The sequence below is a fragment of the Pelodiscus sinensis genome, chromosome 14 (assembly GCF_049634645.1).
Source record: "Pelodiscus sinensis isolate JC-2024 chromosome 14, ASM4963464v1, whole genome shotgun sequence".
In the NCBI taxonomy this organism is placed as follows: Eukaryota; Metazoa; Chordata; order Testudines; family Trionychidae; genus Pelodiscus; species Pelodiscus sinensis.
Window position 1 is genome coordinate 31,707,608 of NC_134724.1, and position 22,039 is coordinate 31,729,646.

Consider the following 22,039-nt stretch of genomic DNA (forward strand, 5'->3'; position numbering starts at 1 on the left):
GGATCAATGCCCACAAAACAGATATCAGACAGGATCACAAAGAAAAAACAGTTTCTTGCCATTTCAACCAGAAAGGACATTGTTTCAACGACTTGATTACCCGCATCCTGCTTCAGACCTTTTAAGACTTCACTTCAAAGAGAATCCTCTGAACTGTTAGTCTTTAAAGTGCTACACAGTCCTCTTTTTTGTTTCAGCTGCACCAGACTAACATGGCTACATTTCTACCACTATAAAACATGTAGATGGTATCATGAGCTTTCGTGGGCATAACCCATTTTGTCATCTGAAGAAGTGGGTTGTGCCCACAAAACCTCACGATAACCTGTTTTGTTAATTGGGTAGGTGCTGCTAGACTATTTGTTGTTTTTTAAGTTTTTCCAGATACTAACTAACTCAGCTACCCCGCTGAAGCTTTTAGCAATGTGAAGTGAGTTATATCTTAGTGTGTGATACTCTCTGATCTTGGATATGCTTTTAACTATGATAGGAAACTAACTGTGTCATAACAAGCTTTAGTAAAGTGACTATAGCTGACAAAGCTGAAAAAGGCATTCTAGAGAACTACAAACCAGAAAATAAAAGCAAAAAGCTAGAAACTAAAAGCAAGAAGGTCCATTAATTTTGCTGAATAATCAAGCATATCTAATTTATAATTAATTACATAATAATTTTAAATTAAAATAATTAGTATATGATTATCTGAAAATACATTTCTATTTGATTGACTAGCTTCAGTACTCTGACGTCATTTTACCTGCAAAGGAAGTAGAATGCTCCAATTACAAGAAGTCCTAGAACAACAACGGAAGCCAAGAAAGCTGCAAACAGTTCACTTTTAATTTGGGTCTTGAAACTAGGAAGCAAAACTTCTTCACAACGGGCTCCTGTATAGTTTTCAATACACCTGTAAAACCAAGTTTTATATAATTAGATTTTATAGATTTTTTGGGGGGGCAGGAGGGCAAGTCATTTCTGACTCACTACAATTAATTTATATTTATTTCTTTAGTTCATATTCATATAAACCCCATTTATAGAATGACAGGAATTTCTGACATCATCCCTTTTGATTTTTGTAACGACTAGAATGTGATAAAGAAACATCGTTCTCCCCTAAAGTACACTTATGCATTGTGATTCCATTAAGTACATTATGCTGTCCTGCAGACAAACCTGGGGAAGAGGAAGATTTACTTGGGGGGAAAAACCCCCCAGTAAATTGCAGCTGAAACAAAAAACAGGACTGTGTAGCACTTTAAAGACTAACAAGATGGTTTAATAGGTGATGAGCTTTCGTGGGCCAGACCCACTTCCTCAGATCAAATAGTGGAAGAAAATTGTCACAACCGTATATACCAAAGGATACAATTAAAAAAAATGAACACATATGAAAAGGACAAATCAAATTTCAGAACAGAAGGGGGATGGAGGGGGGGGGAGAAGAAGGGGACGTAACTGTCTGTGAGCTAATGATATTAGAGGTGATAATTGGGGAAGCTATCTTTGTAATGGATAAGATAATTAGTGTCTTTATTCAAATTTGAGTGTAAAGTGTCGAATTTAAGCATGAATGAACAAATTCGACACTTTACACTCAAATTTGAATAAAGACGCTAATTATCTTACCCATTACAAAGATAGTTTCCCCAATTATCACCTCTAATATCATTAGCTCACAGACATGTACCTCCCTCCATCCCCCTTCTGTTCTGAAATTTGATTTGTCCTTTTCATATGTGTTCATTTTTTTAAATTGTATCCTTTGGTATATATGGTTGTGACAATTTTCTTCCACTATTTGATCTGAGGAAGTGGGTCTGGCCCACGAAAGCTCATCACCTATTAAACCATCTTGTTTGTCTTTAAAGTGCTACATAGTCCTGTTTTTTGTTTCAGCTGCACCAGACTAACACGGCTACATTTCTACCAGTAAATTGCAGTTTGTTTAGTTCCCAAAATGTCATCTCAGGTGAGGGCATGAAGTTTTCCTGGTCACATAGAGAGAAGAAAGCATGACCTCCTAAATGTACAGTGCAAAAGCAGCGGAGAGGAGCCATGCTGCCTTTGCCTCACGTCCTGCACCTTTTGTAGATTTACCTTTTTCTCTGTGTTCAAGAGCTGCTACTGTTATGGCAGATCAAGAAATGGGCATATATTGCGACATGGAGCACATGAACACTTGACAAATTGCAATGACAGTTACATCTGTAGTATATGCAGTGGAATAGCAGGAATGCCAAAACACATTGACTGCGTCTAGACTGGCATTATTTTGCACAAATACTTTTAACGGAAAAGTTTTTCCGTTAAAAGTATTTGTGCAAGAGAGCATTTATACTGGCATGTGCCTTTGCACAAAAGCATCCATGCCCAGTATAGACACTCTCTTGCGCAAGAAAGCTCCAATGGCCATTTTAGCCATTGGGCTTTCTTGCGTAAGAAATTAATGTTCCTGTCTACACTGGCCCTCTTGCACAAGTATTCTTGCGCAAGAGGGCTTATGCCTGAGCGGGAGCATCAAAGTATTTGTGCAAGAAGCACTGATTTTGTACTTTACAAAGTCAGTGTTCTTGCGCAAATTCTCGCGGCCAGTGTAGACAGGTGGCAAGTTTTTGCACAAAAGCAGCTGCTTTTGCTTGCCAGTCTAGACACACCCACTGTTTTTTTAAAAAGTAGGTGTACTCACAGAGGGACCTAGTTAAAAGACTTCACTGCTACTCTTACTTAATTGGTCAGGCAACTTTTCCAAAACTAAGGAGATGCAACTTCTTGACTTCTGACACAATGTAATAAAATTCCTGCTGTTCCTATGTTAGTGTCAGGAATCAGGGCCTGTTCCAGATCTAGTCTGGAAGCAAGACCTTCAGAATTGCTGGGCTCTGGCAACCCATTGAACAAGCTGGTATGCAGTACACTGCTTAATTGGCTGAAAGACCCGCAGATCTACTCTTAAATCCAGCAGCAGCTCCCATTCAGTGGCTGGTCAAAGCATTTGTCCACAGCTGTGATAGCAGTTCTTGCCTTGCCTCCAACGTCACCCAATTGTGACACTGTAATTCCTGACTCTGTCTCTGAACCTTGGCTCTGGTGCCTAGTCTCCAGCCTTGATGCTTGGTTTAGATGCCTCACTACCGATTCCTTCTCTAACCATTATGTATTACTCCTGTGTGACGGCGTGTCAGAGGCCACCAACCCTGCACCCTCATCTGCAGCCAGATGTGTCTCTCTGCCAGGCAGGAGAATAGAAGGTTTTATTGCTTCTCAGTGATACAGCACAGCACAGGCTGCCCTGGTGGCCATTCTGTGAATAGCTATCAGCCCTTTCTTTTGAGAGAGCGTCCATGCAGTCTGGACGCTTTCTTGTGCAAAAGTGCATCGCTTTTTTGATGCACTTTTGCAGTGTGGGTACTCTCTTGCACAAGAAGTTTTTGCAGAAGATCTCTTCCGCAAAAAACTTCTAGCGCGAGAAGCCTGTAGTGTAGACATAGCCTTAAATATGAAGATCCAAAGGGAAAATAGCCAGAGAGTTTTTCCCTTGCATTTTGAGCTGCAGTACTAGTAGGGAGGGAAGGTGGCATCTCTTAAGGAATTTTTAGCTGTTCTATCCACTATTGCAACAGCATGTTTATAGAATCATGTGCGGCTGAGCTTGTGTCACACAGCTTTCCCCTACTGTTCCTGCAGACTAACCTAGTTCCCCTTTCCTCAGAGAGTATGGAAGTTAAAATGATTAACTGGTTAAACAATAGCACTTAACCAGTTAACCGTTTTGACTCAGCTCCTGCCACTTGCCCCCACTATGGCTGTGAGTATCCTATTACCCAAACTGCTGGCCCCTCTGCAGGCAGGGCTGAGATGTTCCTGCATGGCTGGCCACCACTGGAGTTCAATGCCAAAGGTTGGTGAAAAGTAAGCATATTGACTTACCAGTTAACAGTTTAGCATCCCTATAAAAGAAGGCCCACACTTGGAAAATACTGGCCTCTCTCCTAAATAATCCTTGGAAACATTTAAAGCATCATTCAAAGAGAACTACAGCAATGCACTTTATAGAAACAAGAATGACTAATGTCAAGGTATTGGTTTATCTATTGTTTACATTTGTAACTTTTACAAACAAAATTATGAATCAGTGAATACAGTGACTCTGCCAATGGGCTTAGGTCACTGTGCAATCTGATAGGACATTTTTAAAATGACTAAAACATTATATTAAAAACCATCTTTGTTAAAACTTAAACAACATTTGTAGGATCTGGTACACAAAAAAAGGGAAGCAGTGTAACAAATACCAAAGGAACAGTTGTTATAAGTCACCCTAAGGAAAGAAAGAGAAGGTTACTCACCTGGTGCAGTAACTGAGATTCTTTGATATGCCCATAGGTGTTTAGGCACCACTGTGCCTCTAGTTGGAGAATTACTATGCCTTCAGTAGGCTGTACATGTGGGGCAGCCAGCATGCGCCAGAGCAGCTACTCTGCATTGGCAGCCAACCATCCTTTCAGTTGCTTCTCTGCTTTGGTCTGACCTAGTATGGCCATTCTCATGTTCTCATATTCTCTACCTGCCAATTCAGGTTATGGGGCTGAAATCCTGAAGAACAATACAGGCTTAGCCTCCAAAATGTTCCTAAAAATTTAAACTATCTTGATCCAGTGGAACTAAAACCAGAATCTACTATATATTTGAGAGAGTTTGTGCATCTATCTGTCTGCCTGTGAGTCTGTTCAAAAATTCCTAAACAGTAAGAGCTAGGGCCACCACATTTGGTATGCAACTTCCCCTTTGCTTTAACTTAAAGCATGGGTTTGGTTGTGCCCTGACAATGGGATGTGCTTGGAATGTGATTATTTCTCTTCAAATGGAAAGGGATGGGTGTGATGGCAGGGACAGTTTAGAGATGTAAAATCCTACTTAATTGGTTAACTGGTTAAGCATTACGTTTAACCAGTTAACCGATTAAAAGGAAGGGGAGGCCTCCTACCTGCAGTGGGAGGGACAAGCCTGCCACGGACAGGGGCTGCTCTGGCCAGCTGCAGCAGCCCCTGCCTGCCGTGGGCCCCCTGTCTGTGATGAGCATGGAACTGCTCCAGTCCCTACAAGTTAACTAGAACCGGTAAGCCTCACCCATTAATGTTACCAGCTTACCAGCTAACTAGTTTCCCATACACATCCCTAGAACAGTCTCAGAGGGATAGCCATGTTAGTTTGTAACAGAAAAAACTTAAAAAACAACAAATGGTCCTGCAGCACCTTAGGGTATGTCTACACAGCAGGGCAAAAGTCGAATTAAGATACACAACTTCATCTATGTCAACTGAGTAGCTGAAGTCTAAATTAGCTTAATTTGGCTTTTAGCACTGTCTACACATCAGGAAGTCAAAGGAAGAACACTCTTCCTTAGACTTCTCTTATTCCTCATAAAATGAGGGTTAGTGGAGTCGGAGTAAGAAGTCCTCCATCTCGACATTATTTCCAAATAATGTCAGTTATTCCAAAATAACACTGCTGTGTAGATGTACCGAGAGACTAACAAAAACGTAGATGGTATCATGAACTTTCATGGGCACAACCATTTCTTCAGATGAATGGAGCAAAGGATCCAGAGTTCCAAATAAATAGCTGGAAAGAGAAGCTGCAGAAATTGCCTTAATCTGCAAATTTGATATCTTTAATCGAAGTCTGAACAAAGACCTTACTTGAATTGGCTGCTACATTCAACATCTTAATGACATTACACGTTAAATATTGGGCATTTACAGCCCACTCTATTAGCCTCATTTAGCATGGACACTCTAACTGACAATTTTTTTTCCTTCCCTTTCCCTGCCCATCCCCTCTAATGGACAATTGCTCCCCTTCTCTTTCCCTCCTCATCCCCTCTTTTTCTGCTATTTATTTGCAACTCTGGACTCCTTGCTCCATTCATCTGAAGAAGTGGGTTGTGCCTACAGAAGCTCATGATACCATTTAAATTTTTGTTAGTCTCTAATTAGGCTACATCTACACTGCATCCCTCTTGCTCAAAAACAGATGCAAATGAAGCGTGGATTAGCATATTGCCATGCTTTATTTGCATAATTAATTAGGGGCCTTTTTTGCGCAAGAAGGTTTTGTGTAAAAAGGAGCCGTCTACACAGCTCCTTTTTGCGCAAAAACACCCTCTTGTGCAAAACCCGTTCTTCCTGAAAAAGCCTCTTGAGCAAAAACAGCCCCTGATTAATCATGCTTCATTTGCATAGGTTTTTGCGCAAGAGGGATGCGGTGTAGATGCAGCCCAAGGTGCTGCAGGATCATTTGTTGTTTTTTAAGTTTTATCCCTAGGACAGTTATATTCCAGAATGACCACAGGGAGGCAGCAGGCACAGGGGATAGTTATAGTCTAGGACAGGTCTGGGCAAAATATAGTCCAGGGACCGGATCCAGCCCGCCAAACCACCAGATCCAGCCTGCAGATGAAGTGGGAAGCTTCACGCAGACTCCCTACTTGCTCCCCACCACAACCCCGCTGTGGTGGCTGTTTCTCTTTCTCATCTGTGAACCCACAGAAGGGAGAGTGGTGCTTCACATGCTGCTCCCATCCCCAGCACAATCCCATTGGCCAATTTCTGGCCAATGGGAACTGCCTGTTTGAAGACCAGGCAATGTTTGAAGCACCATTCCCTGCTTTCCTCAGGCTCTTCACCAATGCACATGGCCCCTGTAACCTCTCTAAGGGCATGTCTACACTTAGACTGTCTTTCAAGAGAGGAATGCAAGTGCAGACAAACTAAAGTGCAAATGAAGCACAGATTTGAATTTCCCGTGCTTCATTTGCATAACTGCGGCTGGCCGCTTTTTTGAAATACCATATTTCGAGAAAAAAACGCCGTTTAGATGTGGGTTTAAGGGTTATTTTGAAAGAAGGGTTTTGTCTCTTAATAACTGCATCTAAATGGCATTTTTAATCTCGAAATAGGGTATTTCAAAAAGCTTGCCTCATTTGCATAATTTATGTAAGCCGTTTTTGCACAAAGGGCTTTTGCGGAAAAAAAAAGTAGTGTGAATGTTTTCTTTTTGCACAAAAACCCCTTTTCCCACCAGATTGGGGCATAAGAATCTGGCAGGAAAAGGGGTTTTAAGCACATACCCAGCAGTCTTCCTGGTGGAGGCTTACTTTGGGGAGATGATCTCTTCATTGGCCTCTCTGCTGAGGGTGAAGAGTGTTTTCTTTTGGCCGTTTTCTTGACCGGAACCTCTCTCAGAGCCCAGCGGTTTTGATGTGAAGCCGCCAGTAGTGAGGTCTGGGCTGGGGACGTTTGAGGTGCTAGTTCTGAGGCTGGCCTCTTCATTTTTTCCATGATGATGAGCTTTAACTGGCACTCTCTTGCCTTCGGTGATTTGGATGAGAGCTTCTTGCAATGGTGGCAGCTCTTTGGTGAAAGTTCCTGGCCCAAGTGACAGAAACACTGGGCATGCTTGTCTGAGACAAGTATAGACATTCTGCACGTCAGGCACCATTTAAACCCTGGTGAACCTGGCATGCTTACCTTATCCTAACTATGAACTATGAAGAGAGTATAAACAACTAGCTTTTTTTTCTGTCTATCTATCTATCTATCTATCTATCTATCTATCTATCTATCTATCTATCTATCTATCTATCTATCTATCTATCTATCTATCTATCTATCTAACTAACTCAGGAGGGGAAACATAATTATCAAGAACATACAACAAACAATAATTCTCTAAGGCTATGTCTAGACTACATGGCTCCATTGACGGAGCCATGTAAAATAGTTTATTCAGCATAGGCAAAGAAGCAGGGATTTAAATCATCCCCACTTCATTAAAATAAAAATGGCTGCCGCGCTGTGCTGACAATCAGCTGATCCGGCACAACAGGGCAGTCTAGGTGTGCTGCGGTCAACAAGGGAAGCCTTTGTCGACAGCTTTGGTATGCCTCGTGGCATACATCCTCTTCTGCAACACAGTCTCGTTTCATGTGACCATTCTCCCCACACTTGTAGCAGATTATGTCACTCCTACCCTTTGTTTCAACAGAAACTCTTGATTTGTGAGTAGTACCACCAGACACTGTGTCATTGCTTCTCACAGGGGCACTCTCCCTTTGGACATGAGAAGATCTTTCAGGTTTTTCCACTCTAGTATTCAGCTGAAGTAGCTGATTAACTTGCTCAGTCAGACTCCGCAGAGCTTCCTTGAGGTCAGCTATTTCGCTAGAAGGAGCAACAGAGGTGACAGTGCATGCTGAAGCCATGGGAATGTGACGAGCTTCACGAGCAGCCAGTCAATCCTCCTCTTCCCTGATATCCCGTACCAGTTTGGAGAAGGAGGGAGGATTTTGGCGTGAGTCAGAAAGCTGCAGCTTCTATTAGGTTGCCAGAACAAGCACCTTTCAGTATTTGTTCCATTCTCACCTGATCCAAGCGGCTAGCAAGTATCCCCTTCTTTACCAGTACCTTATGTAGGAGCTTCTCTAGACGGCATATGTACTGTGACAGTTTCTCACCCTCTTCTTGATAGGTGGTGCTAAAATGCAGATACAAATCTTCTCCACTCTCAGTAGTCCCATAACTATCATCCAAAGCATGGAGATACTCCATAGCACCAGCAGAAGGTTTACTCATCCGTAAGGATCTAATGACATCAGAGGCTGGTCCCCTCAGACTTTCAGCTAATCGTTGCCGTTTCATAGTATCTGAGCATTGCCATTCCTCCATCATCCGGGCGGCTTGGTCCATCCAAGATTCAAAGTCATCCTCTCCAACAGGGGTAGGCTGAATCCCAGAGAAAAATCTCAGCTTCCGATATCCAACTCCTTCATAGGAGGGAGGGGTATATCGTTCCATCATTTTTCCTAAAGCAGCTATCAGACCTTCATTTGTGACAGCTGAGGCCATAGATGCCGGAGTAACAATGGTCCTCACATCTTCCGCTGACTTTCCCTCTTTTTGCAGAAAAAAATTCAATTTAGTTGCAAAGTCAGAGCTCACAGCTTCAGTGGTCTCCTCCTCTGTGACATTCCCAAGCAGAAACATAGGCCAGGGGCCAACTTCCCCCACAATACCAACTTCCGGGGGTACACACCGTGGGTCAAGATAAGCAGCTGCTCTCACCAGTACTGACACAGTCTGGGTGTTAGAGTCACCTCGGCGACCACAGATTGTGGTTTTCCCAAAGATTTTTACAGTTCCTAATGCCTGGTAGATAATAGCATCCTCAGTATCTATGGGCACTTTACCCAGCATAAGCACTCGGCTGGGTGGCACTCCTACATCTCTACACCAGGACAGTAACTTAAGGGGTTCCATGATGTACCCAATAACAGGTTTAGAAACACAAACAAAGGTTTTAAATACCAGCAGATGTCAGAAAACAATCATAACTCCAACACCATTAAAGAAAGCAGGGACAATTTTTCTTGCAACAAAATTAGAAGTGGTAAAGGGGATCCCAGCGGTGTCTCCAAAATGTAACCCCCTTTTTCCTCCCCGGGTTACTGGAGAGCAGGTCACACTCACAGGTGTGCCTGGGCGCCTGGTGTTTTAACCCAAAAGAGATCCTGAGCACCCCAGTGGTGATGGTGTTTAGTTGGGGAAAGCCCTGTCCACTCCCTTGCTGCAGTCTCTTGCTGGCAGTGAATGTAAAATGGTGGTGCCTCCACCTGGCTGGCCTTGTACACTCACTGGTGCCTTGAGAGCCTCCAGGAATATACTCATTCCAACATAAAGCTGGATCTAATTCCAGAACAACTACAAATCATATACACCTAATAGAACACTTCAAAATAAACAATCTTTACTTAAATAAACAGGGGTTAACAGATTAGCAATGAATAGCATTAGCAAAACACATAACCATAGCGGAAGCTTATATAGCTAGACAACAATGACCCCACCCCAGAGTGTGCACACCCCTGGACTCAGAGCCCCAGACACTTGCTTGCATTGGCGCGCTGATGTTGCAGCTGTAGTGAGGATTTGGTCCAGGCTAAACAGCAGCTCTGTCCCAGGCAGCACTTTTCCAACAAGGCCCAAACTTACTGCCTCATGCTGTGCCTGTCAGAAGCAGCCTGCTACCTCCCAGTTCCAACAGGCATTTAGTCCAGTCTGTAGCTGCACCCAACAGCCCCTGCACTGGGTCAGTGTCCTTGGCAGCAGCCTGGCTCCCCCTCTGGTTCCAAACTGCAAGACAGAGTCCCAGACTGCCAGGCCTCTTTCCTTCAAGCACATGGAGAGAGCAGCCCTCTCTCTCACCAGAGTCCTTCCTTCCTGTTTTTTCCCAGGTCTGGATTGTAGCACACAGGGTCTTTTCAGAATAAACCAGAGGCCCCTTTAGTAAGGGGACTACATTTATAATTAAAATACGAGACCCCAGAGGGACATAAAACCTGCTAAGACATCTCGAGAGGAGGGATACACACATACAGAGACTCAAACGCCAGTAAAAGCATGAGTAAAAAGGGTGGCTTTAGCTTGACGCTGAAACAAAGCTAATGGCACCATGTGAATATCCCAGGGGAGAGAATTCCATAGCCTGGGAGCAAAAGCTGAGAAAGCGCTGCTCCCTGTGGGTATGTCTACACTACAAAGTTAATTCAAACTAACAACCGTTAGTTCGAATTAACTTTGATAGGTGCTACACTAGCGAACCGCTAGTTCGAACTTAATTCGAACTAGCGGAGTGCTTAATTCGAACTACGTAAACCACATTCCACGAGGACTAATGCCTAGTTCGAATTAACTAGTTCGAATTAAGGGCTGTGTAGCCACTTAATTCGAACTAGTGGGAGGCTAGCCCTCCCCAGGTTCCCCTGGTGGCCACTCTGGCCAACACCAGGGAAACTCTTCTGCTCCCCTCCCGGTCCTGGAGCCCTTAAAGGGGCACGGGCTGGTTACAGTGTTTGTGCCAGTTGCAAGCCTGCCAGCACCCAGCCATCAGACCCTGCACCTGGCACAAGATGAGCCAGCCACCTGCTGCCACCCAGCCCTCCCCCTCTTCCCGGGACCAGGCTGGCAGCTCACAGAAGCCTGCCCGGGGCCTCAAGAGGCAGGCGCCCGCTTGGTCAAGTGCGGAGACTGTGGACCTTATCGAGGTTTGGGGGGAAGCCTCCAATGTCCACGATCTCCGCACTCGCCACAGGAATGCGGCTGTCTATGGCCGCATGGCTGAGAGCCTGGCCGCCAGAGGCCACCAGCGGACCCAGGAGCAGGTCCGCTACAAAATTAAGGACCTGCGGCAGGCCTACTCCTGGGCCTGCCAGCCAGGCACCGACCCAGAGGCATGCCCCCACTTTCAGGCCCTGGACCGCCTCCTGGGAGCTCACGCCGTCCCTGTCCCCCGGGTGGTGATCGACCCCAGGGCAGAGGGCCCCGTCCCGGACATGGAGGAGGAGGAGCAGGAGGACACTGAGAGCCAGGAGCCGACCCAGGACCCCCGAGGAACCCCACAGAGCACATCGCCTGTGTCATCCGAGGCTGGGGAGGCCTCCACATGTGAGTACCATCATGCTCCCCTTATGTGTACGGGAGGGTGGGGGGAGAGGGATCCCAGGGACCGTGTGCCTGGGCCTTGCCAGCCATGGAGCAGCAGCTGGGTGTCATGCAGGGGCCCTGGCCTTGCTGAGGGAGGCTGGGTTTCACCCAGCTTGTCCCCAGGGAGAATTGACTGCTGCTCTTGTTTCACCACAGCTGCAGCACTTGGGACTGCAGGGCGCACCACCCCGCCTGCAACAGCCACCTGCACCCGGGCCAGCAGGTGTGCCAGGAACGAGGAGGAGTACCAGCGGCGGCACCTGCGGTTCCTGGATCATCAGCTCCGCACCCAGGACCTCTGGGTCCGGGAGGACCTTTGGCTGTGCCAGCAGAGCTTGGAGGCACTGGAGGAGCAGGGCCGTGCCCTCAGAAGCCACCTCCAGACCCTGGTGGACAGGTTCCTGCCTCCTCCTGCTCCAGCTCCTGCGGCTGCCCCAGCTCTCGCTCCTCCTCTCACCTCTGCTCCCTCTGCTGCCCCAGCTCCTCCTGCCCCTGCTCCCTCTCCCACTTCCTCCGCACCCCCGTCCCTCCTGCCCCACCCTCCACACCCATTCCCCCCGGACACCCCCGCACCCGCAGTGCTGCGAGACGGGAGAGCCAGCCGGACCCCCAACCCTGAGCTTTCCCTTCCCTTCTCCCTTTCCTCCCCTTCCAGCTCCCTCCTCCCAGGTTTCCCCCTCCCCTCTCCCACCCTCATTCCTCCCTGCCCCCACCCCAGTTATGTAAAATAAAAAGAGAATTTTGTTGGCAAAAAAGGTGTCTTTATTTGACATTAAGAAGGGGAAGGGGGAAGGGTGGAAGAAGGCCCCAGTGGGGCATGCAGGGAGAGTTCAGTCCTCCTCCTCTACATGGAAGCTCTCCCGCAGGGCTTCCCGGATCTGGACGGCCCCCCGCTGGGCTTCCCAGATGGCGGCGATGCGGGGCTGAGTGTAGTGTCCAGCCATGCGCTCAGCCTCAGCCATCCAGGCTGGCAGGAAAGCCTCCCCCTTCCTTTTGCACAAATTGTGCAGCACACAACATGCTGCCACCACGGGAAGGATACTGTGCTCTGCGAGGTCAAGACGGGTGAGGAGGCATATAAATCGGGCTTTCAGTCGCTCGAAGGCCCCCTCAATGATGATGCGGGCCCTGGTCAGCCTGGCATTGAAGGCCTGGCGGGATGAGTTGAGGTGCCCCATGTAGGGCTTCATGAGCCAGGGCTGTAGGGGGTAGGCCGCATCCCCCACCAGGCACACGGGCATGTCCACGTCCCCGACCCTGATTTGGCGGTTGGAGAAGAAGGTCCCGGCCTGCAGCCTCTGGCACACGGAGGAGTTCTGGTACATCCGTGCGTCGTGTGCCTTGCCGGACCAGCCCACATTAATGGAAAAAAGAAGATTAAGGGGGGACATGATAGCGGTTTTCAAATATCTAAAAGGGTGTCACAAGGAGGAAGGAGAAAATTTGTTCCTCTTGGTTTCTGAGGACAGGACAAGGAGTAACGGGCTTAAAGTGCAGCAAGGGAGGTTTAGATTGGACATTAGGAAAAAATTCCTAACTGTCAGGGTGGTCAAATATTGGAATAAATTGCCAAGGGAAGTGGTGGAATCTCCCTCTCTGGAGATATTTAAGAACAGGTTAGATAGACTTCTGTCAGGGATGGTATAGACGGAGCTTGGTCCTGCCTTGAGGCCGGGGGGCTGGACTCGATGACCTCTCGAGGTCCCTTCCAGTCCTATAATTCTATGATTCTATGATTCTATGAATGTCCGTGAACTGGCCCCGGTGGTCACACACAGCCTGCAGGAGGATGGAGAAGTACCCCTCGCAGTTCACGTACTGGGAGGCGTGGTGTTCCGGGGCACGGATGGGGATGTGCGTCCTGTCAATGGCCCCCCGCAGTTGGGGAAGCCAAGGGAGCCGAACCCCTGGATGATGGCGTCTGGGTCGGCGAGGTGGACCAGCCTGCGGAGCAGCACCCGATTGATGGCCATGACCACCTGCAGAGAGACACAGCAAAGTGCGAATCACTGGGGCGCCCGGGTGCCTGGGAGTGTTCGTTCCCTGGCACTGCCCCGCACCCCACTCCCGGAAGCAACCCCCCCCGGGCGGCGTGTAGTATGGCCGGGACAGACCGACCCCTCCGGTGCGGGGCACTTTCGCCTCCTTCCCCCCCCTCCGTTTTCCCTGGGGCGGCCCATCCCCTCTTTGCAGCCCCCCTGCAAGTGCCGTACCTGCATGAGCACTGCTCCGACGGTGGATCTCCCCATGCCGAACTGGTTCCCGAAGGATTGGTAGCTGTCCAGCGTGGAGAGCTTCCAGAGGGCGATGGCCACACGCTTCTGGAGGGGGATGGTGGGCCTCATGCGAGTGTCCCTTCTGCGCAGAGCAGGGGTGAGCCACTCGCAGAGCTCCAGGAAGGTGCTCCTCTTCATCCTGAAGTTCTGGGTCCACTGTCTGTCTCCCCAGCGCTCCAGGATGATGCGGTCCCACAAGTCGGTGCTGGTGTCCAGACGCCAGATGCGGCGGGGCACACCGGCGTCCGGGCGCCACCGCGGCTCCTCCACGGCCCCCAGGGAGGCCAGGCAGAGAGGCAGGGGGCTGATGTGCACCAGGTGGTGCAAGGCAGCCTCCAGCCATTGCTGGCAGGTTTGCAGCAGCAAGTCCACAAACTGCATCAGAAACTGCAGGGCGAGCTCTGGCTCCATGTTGCCACCTGCGGCGGCGTCCCCGAAGGAAAGCACTGACACAGACGGGCGCAGAGAAAAATGCTTTGCTGTCCCTCGGTGAGGTAGGCAAGCAAGCGGAAAAGCTGACAACCGGCTGTCCAGGGGGGTCCCTTTAAGCACGAGCCTCAGATAGCCTCAGACAGCAGCTGCACAAAGCAACTACTGACCTGATGCCCTGCCGGAATCGGTTTCAGCCGCCCTTAAGTGCGCCCCAGCGTCCAATCAGTGTGGACACGCTAGTTCGAATTAGCAATTTGCTAATTCGAACTAGTTTTTAAGTCTAGATGCGCTAATTCGAATTAGCTTAGTTCAAATTAACTAATTCGAACTAAGTTAGTTCGAATTAGCGCTGTAGTGTAGACATACCCTGTAGATGTTAATCTTATCTCCATAAGTGGAGGAATACTGAGCAGAGCCTCCCCAGCTGACCTCAATACCCAGGCAGGTTCATATGGGAGAAGATGGTCCTTCAGATACCCTGCATCCAACCCATTTAGGGTTTTATATGTCATAACCAAGACCTTAAATTGTGCTCAGAAACATACCAGAAGACAATGCAGTGCCAGAGCACTGGCATAATGTGCTCAGTATATCAAGTATTAGTTAAAACTCAAGCAGCTGCTTTCTGGACTAGTTGAAGTTTCCAAAGGCTCTTCAGAGGCAGCCCCACATAGAGCACATTACAATAATCCAATTGGGATGTAACAAGAGCATTAATCACTGAGACAAATCATGCTTGTTCGGAAAGGTGGATCAGCCTAAGCTGCCCAAAAGCACTCCTGGCCACCAAAGAAATCTGGTTCTCAAATGTTAAAAAAGGGTCCAGGAGGACTCCCATGCTGCGTACCTGTTCTTTTAGGGGAAGCGTAACCCCGTCTAGAACAGGTACCATGCCACATTCCTGAACAGATGGCTTCCTGATCCACAGGATCTCAGTCTTATCTGGATTCAACTTCAGCTTGTTTGACTTCATTCAGTCCATCACTGCCTCCAGACTGGTTTAATCAGTCGCCACCACAACTGGTTCTGATGTCACACGGAAATAGAGTTGGGTGTCATCCATATATTGATGGCACCGTCCTCCAAAACTCCTTATGACTTCTCCCAGTGGCTTCATGTAGATGTTAAACAGCATAGGGGACAAGATGGAACCTTGCAGGATCCCATAGCACAATCACTATGGGGTCGAATAGCGGCCCCCTAGCTCCACCTTCTGAAGGCATCCCGACAGATAAGACTGGAACCACCACAAAACAGTGCCTCCAATACCCAACTCTGCAAGGTGTTCCAGGAGGATATCATGGTCGATAGTATCAAAAGCCGCTGAAGTCCAAGAGAATCAACAGGCATATGTCATCTACCAGGGTGACTGAAGGGTATGCATATGTTCATTTTAAACAAAATGTGGTTTGGAAAGTAGGTATGCATAAAGGAATAGTCTAGAAAAGGGCAAGGGGAGGGGAGTGAGCTCAACATGTGGAGTGGAGAAGTACAAGCATGTGACAAACAAAGCCATATATGGAAAGGTTAAATCTGATTGGTTTAGAGGTTTGTGTTAAATAACTTGTTATGTAACCTGTTATGTAACTGCCATGTGCTATAAAACAGCAAAGGGAGGGGCTCCTTTCTCGAGGGGCTCTGGCTGATTTTAGTACCAGGGGCTCTCCCTTTGTGCACATTGAATAAAGTCTTGTTGAACTGAATTGAAGTATCCAAGACCCTTGATTCTGCCCAGCCTTTGACTCTCTGGGAACCACAAAATCCCAACAGTGACCAACGCGGTTTCAGTTCCAAAACCTGGCCTAAAGCCAGACTGAAATGGATCTAAATAATCCGTTTCTTCCAAGAAAGTTGGAGTTGAAATGCCACCATCTGCTCGAGTACCTTGCCCAAGAAGGGAATATTAGCTACTGGATGATGCTTATTCAAATCATGTGGGTCCAGGGAAGGCTTCTTAAGTAGCGGTTTTATGACTGCCTCTTTCAAGGTGGCAGGCAGGGCCGGCTTTCAGAAGTGCGGGGCCCAATTCGAACTGTTTTGGCAGGGCCCCAAACACCACCCACACAACAAACCACAACCACACACAAATATCACATCAGAAGTAGATCTGATCAAAATGTATATTACACAAAATTAAATCAGTTGCCTTAAGTGTAGGTCAAATATTTTCAATTGCAAACTATCCAGTTTTTTCAATAAAGTTTAAAGTTTGATTTTTAAAAAGTTACCAGATAGTGTTGCAGTTTTCTGTTACCTTGATTTGCTTTTTAAATAGTCTTTGTTAAGAAAGTGTCAGTTCTGTGGTCAAATTTCAGTCCTTAGTGATTTCAGCACCAATGATTTCACTAGGTAATACGGGTACCTCCCCACCATTGCCTCCTTTGCACTGCCCTTCCACACACTGCCTGCATGTTGAGTCCAAGGTCAGTCTACACAAGATTTTATCAATGATTTTTGCTCAAGCGATCACTAAGACAAGACAAGGACTCTCAATTAATTCTAGTCAGCTCTGCCTTTAAACACTGGTTATAAAGTGTCATATATAATTGAGTACTCCCAAATAGACTCTACACCATCACAAATAAAACCTGTTTCCATCTTCTGTGACTTTCAGTTAGATGTGACTCACTAGGCTCTGCTTAGCGTTCAAGTTATGGTAGACCCTAAGCCCAGGTCATATTAAGTTCAGGTCTTTAACCTTTTAATCATACAATATGGATACAATTTCATTCTCTCAGCTCCAAGTCTTGAGTGAATTTCAACCCAAAAGAGCCAAAATTGATCACCTTGACACAACACATGTGTCTACTGATCTCTGTGGCAAAGTAAGTTGTCTATATAAATAAGGTCTGCTCGTGAATCCTTTTCCTACAGTTGATTAACAGATGGCAGTAGATAGCTCATTCAGACCACTGGCTGATAATAGTTAGTCACCCTGACCAGTCATTAACCAGAGTCATGGACTCACCCTACTCTCCATTGTCTCTAGGGGTATGTCAACACTACAGCGCTAATTCGAACTAACTTAGTTCGAATTACTTAATTCGAACTAAGCTAATTCGAATTAGCGCATCTAGACTTAAAAACTAGTTCAAATTAGTGTTTTGCTAATTCGAACTAGCACGTCCACACAGATTGGACGCTGGGGCGCACTTAAGGGCAGCTGAAACCAGTTCCTGCAGGGCATCAGGTAAGTAGTTGCTTTGTGTGGCTGCTGTCTGAGGCTATCTGAGGCTCGTGCTTAAAGGGACCCCCCTGGACAGCCGGTTGTCAGCTTTTCCGCTTGCTTGCCTACCTCACCGAGGGACAGCAAAGCATTTTTCTCTGTGCCTGTCTGTGTCGGTGGTTCCCTTTGGGGATGCCGCTGCAGTTGGCAACATGGAGCCAGAGCTCGCCCTGGGCTTTCTGGTGCAGTTTGTGGACTTGCTGCTGCAAGCCTGCCAGCAATGGCTGGAGGCTGCCTTGCACCACCTGGTGCACATCAGCCCCCTGCCTCTCCCCACGGCCTCCCCGGGGGTCATGGCAGAGTGGCAGCAATGCCCGGACGCCAGCGTGCCCCGCCGCATCTGGCCTCTGGACACCAGCAGCGACTGGTGGGACCGCATCGTCCCGGAGCGCTGGGGAGACAGACAGTGGACCCAGAACTTCAGGATGAGGAGGGACACCTTCCTGGAGCTCTGCGAGTGGCTCGCCCCTGCTCTGCGCAGAAGGGACACTCGCATGAGGCCCGCCATCCCCCTCCAGAAGCATGTGGCCATCGCCCTCTGGAAGCTCTCCACGCGGGACGGCTACCGATCCGTCGGGAACCAGTTCGGCATGGGGAGATCCACCGTCGGAGCAGTGCTCATGAAGGTACGGCACCTACCGGCCACTGGGCCGGGGGGAGGGAGGCTTCAAGGAGGGGAGGGGCCGCCCCAGGGAAAATGGGGGGGGGAAGAGGAGGTGAAAGGGCCCCGCACTGGAGGGTTCAGTCTGTCCCGGCCGTACTACACGCCGTCTGCGGGGGTTGCTTCCGGGAGTGGGGTGCGGGGCAGTGCCAGGGAACGAACACTCCCAGCCACCCAGGCGCCCCAGTGATTCGCGGTTTGCTGTGTCCCTCTGCAGGTGGTCAAGGCCATAAACCTGGTGCTGCTCCACAGGGTGGTCCGCCTCGCCGACCCGGACACCGTCATCCGGGGATTCGGCGCCCTCGGCTTCCCAAACTGCAGGGGGGACCATCGACAGGACGCACATCCCCATCCGTGCCCCGGAACACCAGGCCTCCCAGTACGTGAACCACAAGGGATACTTCTCTGTGCTCCTGCAGGCCGTGTGTGACCACCGGGGCCAGTTCACGGACATTAATGTGGGCTGGTCCGGCAAGACACACAACGCACAGGTGTACCTGAACTCCCCCGTGTGCCAGAGGCTGCAGGCCGGGACCTTCTTCCCCGACCGCCACATCAGGGTCGGGGACGTGGACATGCCCGTGTGGCTGGTGGGGGATGCCGCCTACCCACTGCAGCCCTGGCTCATGAAGCTGTACACAGGGCACCTCAACCCCTCCCGCCAGGCCTTCAGTGCCAGGCTCACGAGGGCCCGCATTGTGGTGGAGGGGGCCTTCGGCCGACTGAAATCCATATTTAGGTGCCTCCTCACCCACCTCGACCTTGCCGAGCACAATATCCCTCCCATGGTGGCAGAATGTTGTGTGGTGCACAATATGTGTGAGAGAAAGGGGGAGGCTTTCCTGCCAGCCTGGATGGCTGAGGCTGACTGCATGGCTGGATACTACGCTCAGCCCTGCACCGCTGCCGTCCAGGAAGCCCAGCAGGGGGCCATCCGGATCCGGGAAGCCCTGCGGGAGAGCTTCCAGGTGGAGGAGAACTGAACTCTCCCTGCATGCCCCACTGGGGCCTTCTTCCTCCCTTCCCCTCCCTAACTTCCCTTCCTAATGTCAAATAAAGACACCTGTTTTGCAAACAAAAATCTCTTTTTATTGTACATAACTGGAGTTGGGGAAGAGAGGAGTGAGGGTTAGAGAGGGAAGGGGAAACCTGGGAGGAGGGAGCTGGAAAGGTGTGGAAGGGGAGGAAGAGAAGGGAAAGCTCAGGCTTGAGAGTCCTGCTGGCTCTCCCATCTCACAGCACTGCGGGTGCGGAGGCGTCGGGGGGGAGTGGGTGTGGAGGAATGGGGAGGGATGAGGGGTGGAGGGATGAGGGGTGGAGGGACGGGGGGTGCAGAGGAAGCAGGAGGGGGAGCAGGAGTGGGAGGAGGAGCAAGAGCTGGGGCGGCCGCAGGGATCGGAGCAGGAGGAGGCAGGAACCTGTCCACCAGGGTCTGGAGGTGACCGCGGAGGGCAAGGCCCTGCTCCTCCAGCACTTCCAAACTGCGCTGCCGCAGCCGCAGGTGCCACCGCTGGTAGTCCTCCTGGTTCCTGGCGTGCCTGCTGGCCAGGGAGCAGGTGGCTGTTGCAGGCGGGGTGGTGCGCCCTGCAGTCCCAGGTGCTGCAGCTGTGGTGAAACAAGAGCAGCGGTCAATTCTCCTTGGGGACCAGGTGGGTGAAACCCAGCCCCCCTCTGCAAGGCCTGGGCTCCTGCTTGACACCCAGCTGCTGCTCTATGGTGGGCAAGGCCCGGGCGCACGGTCCCTGGGCTCCCTCTCCCCCCACCCTCCCGTACACATAAGGGGAGCATGATGGTACTCACATGTGGAGCCCTCCCCAGCCTCGGTCGACACAGGTGATGTGCTGTGTGGGGTTGCTTGGGGGTCCTGGGTCCTGGGCAGGCTCCCTGAAGGCTCCTGGCTCTCGGCGTCCTCCTGCTCCTCCTCTTCCTCCTCCATGTCCGGGTCGGGTCCCTCTGCCCCGGGGTCGATCACCTCCCGGGGGGCATGGACAGCGTGAGCCCCCAGGATGTGGTCCAGGGCCTCAAAGTGGGGGTAGGTCTCCGGGTCGGCCCCTGGCTGGCATGCCCTGGAGTAGGACTGCCGCAGGTCCTTGATTTTACAGCGGACCTGCTCCCGGGTCCGCATGTGGCCTCTGGCGGCCAGGCTGGTAGCCATGCGGCTGTAGATGGCCGCATTCCTGTGACTAGTGAGGAGATTGTGGACGTAGGAGGCCTCCCCCCAAACCTGGATGAGGTCCATGATCTCTGCACTAGACCAGGCGGGTGCCCGCCTCTTCTGGCCCCGGGCAGGCTCCTGGGAGCAGCCAGCCTGGTCCTGGGAAGAGGTGGAGGGCTGGTGGCAGCGGGTGGCTGGCTCATGCTGTGCCAGGTGCAGGGTCTGCTGGCTGGGTGCTGGCAGGCTTGCAACTGGCACAAACACTGTAGCCAGACCATGGCCCTTTAAGGGCTCCGGGGCCGGGAGGGGGGTAGAAGAGTTTTCCTGGTTTGGCCAGAGTGGCCACCAGGGCAAACTGGGAAGGGCTAGCCTCCAACTAGTTCGAATTAAGTGGCTACACAGCCCTTAATTCGAACTACTTAATTTGAACTAGGTGTTAGTCCTCATAGAATGAGGTTTACCTAGTTCGAATTAAGCGCTCCGCTAGTTCGAATTAATTTTGAACTAGTGGTTTGTATGTGTAGCGCCTATTAAAGTTAATTCGAACTAATGGCTGTTAGTTCGAATTAACTTTGTAGTGTAGACATACCCTATGATTCTCTGATGACCTGTGATAAAAAAGGAGTGTGGAAAGGGAAACTGAAGGGAGAGACCTCTCTCAAGTCACCAATCAAAGAGCAGTATTGCCAACCCAAAAATCACAAGGAACACCTACGCAAAGTTAAGAGACTCGTCTACAAATCATAAGATTTTTTAAATATAAAACATGTTGGATTTGTATTGACCTTTTGTTTCTTGAGTATTTAGGGTTCATGTTTTAAAGCTTTCCTCCTTAGCTGTAAGGCCCAGAAGTATAGAGAACTTTTTTTAAATGAAAGCTGAGTGTCCTACATAATCAATTGACTCCAGGCCTTTAGAAAAACACCAAGGCTGCATCTAGACTGGCATGATTTTGCGGAAATACTTTTAATGGAAAAGTTTTTCTGGTAAAAGTATTTCCGCAAAAGAGCGTCTAGATTGGCACGGATGCTTTTCCGCAAAAAGTGCTTTTGCGCAAAAGCATCCGTGGCCAGTCTAGATGCGCTTTTGCGCAAGAAAGTGCCGATGACCATTTTAGCCATCGGGGCTTTTTTGTGCAAAACAATTCTTCCCTGGCTACACTGGCCCTCTTGAGCAAGTATTCTTGCACAAGAGAGCTTTTTCCCGAGCAGGAGTGTGAAAGTATTTGCGCAAGAAGCACTGATTTTGTACAAAGTCAGTGCTCTTGCGCAAATTCAAGCGGCCAGTGTAGACAGCTGGCAAGTTTTTACGCAATGCACAAAATCTTGCCAGTCTAAACCTACCCCAAATGTTTGAGACTCATGGTAAAACAATGGAGGAATTCTTGGGAGCCCATGCTTTGCCCACAGTATAAATAAAAAAACCACAATATTTTCTCCACTAAACATCCTAACGAGATACTGCAAATGAGGATCTGAATTCAACAGCTCCTGATATGAACAGGTATCAACCTAGTTTTTCATATTTGAGATGGGTTACCAGGAATCATACATGACAATATGAAATCTTTCCACTCTCAAGTCAGCATATTCACAAAGCACCTATAATTTTGATCCATGCATTTATTGGATAGTGATAGAGAAAGGAGGGGAATTAGTGTAGATAAATGTTCAAATTAAAAAAAAAAAAAAAAAAAAGCCTGAAGGAATTAGGACTGGGCTCCTACATCTCACGTTCAGAACTGAC

The 22,039-nt window shown here is 49.0% G+C and overlaps 1 protein-coding gene across 7 annotated transcripts in view; it reads right to left on the reverse strand.

Moving 5' to 3' along the window:
- The window catches only part of NRG4 (neuregulin 4), a 96,250-nt gene that overhangs the window by 51,608 nt on the left and 22,603 nt on the right, over positions 1-22,039 (reverse strand). For 4 of the 7 annotated variants that reach the window (XM_025186209.2, XM_075897356.1, XM_014575106.3 and 1 more), the window contains exon 5: positions 758-907. The exons of 2 other annotated variants lie outside the window; for them this stretch is intronic. In XM_025186209.2, coding sequence (XP_025041994.2) covers positions 758-907 — 150 coding nt within the window. Of the gene's footprint in view, positions 1-757; positions 908-12,891; positions 13,523-22,039 lie in introns of those variants that run through there. One more of the 7 variants, XR_012895799.1, reaches the window with a different exon arrangement.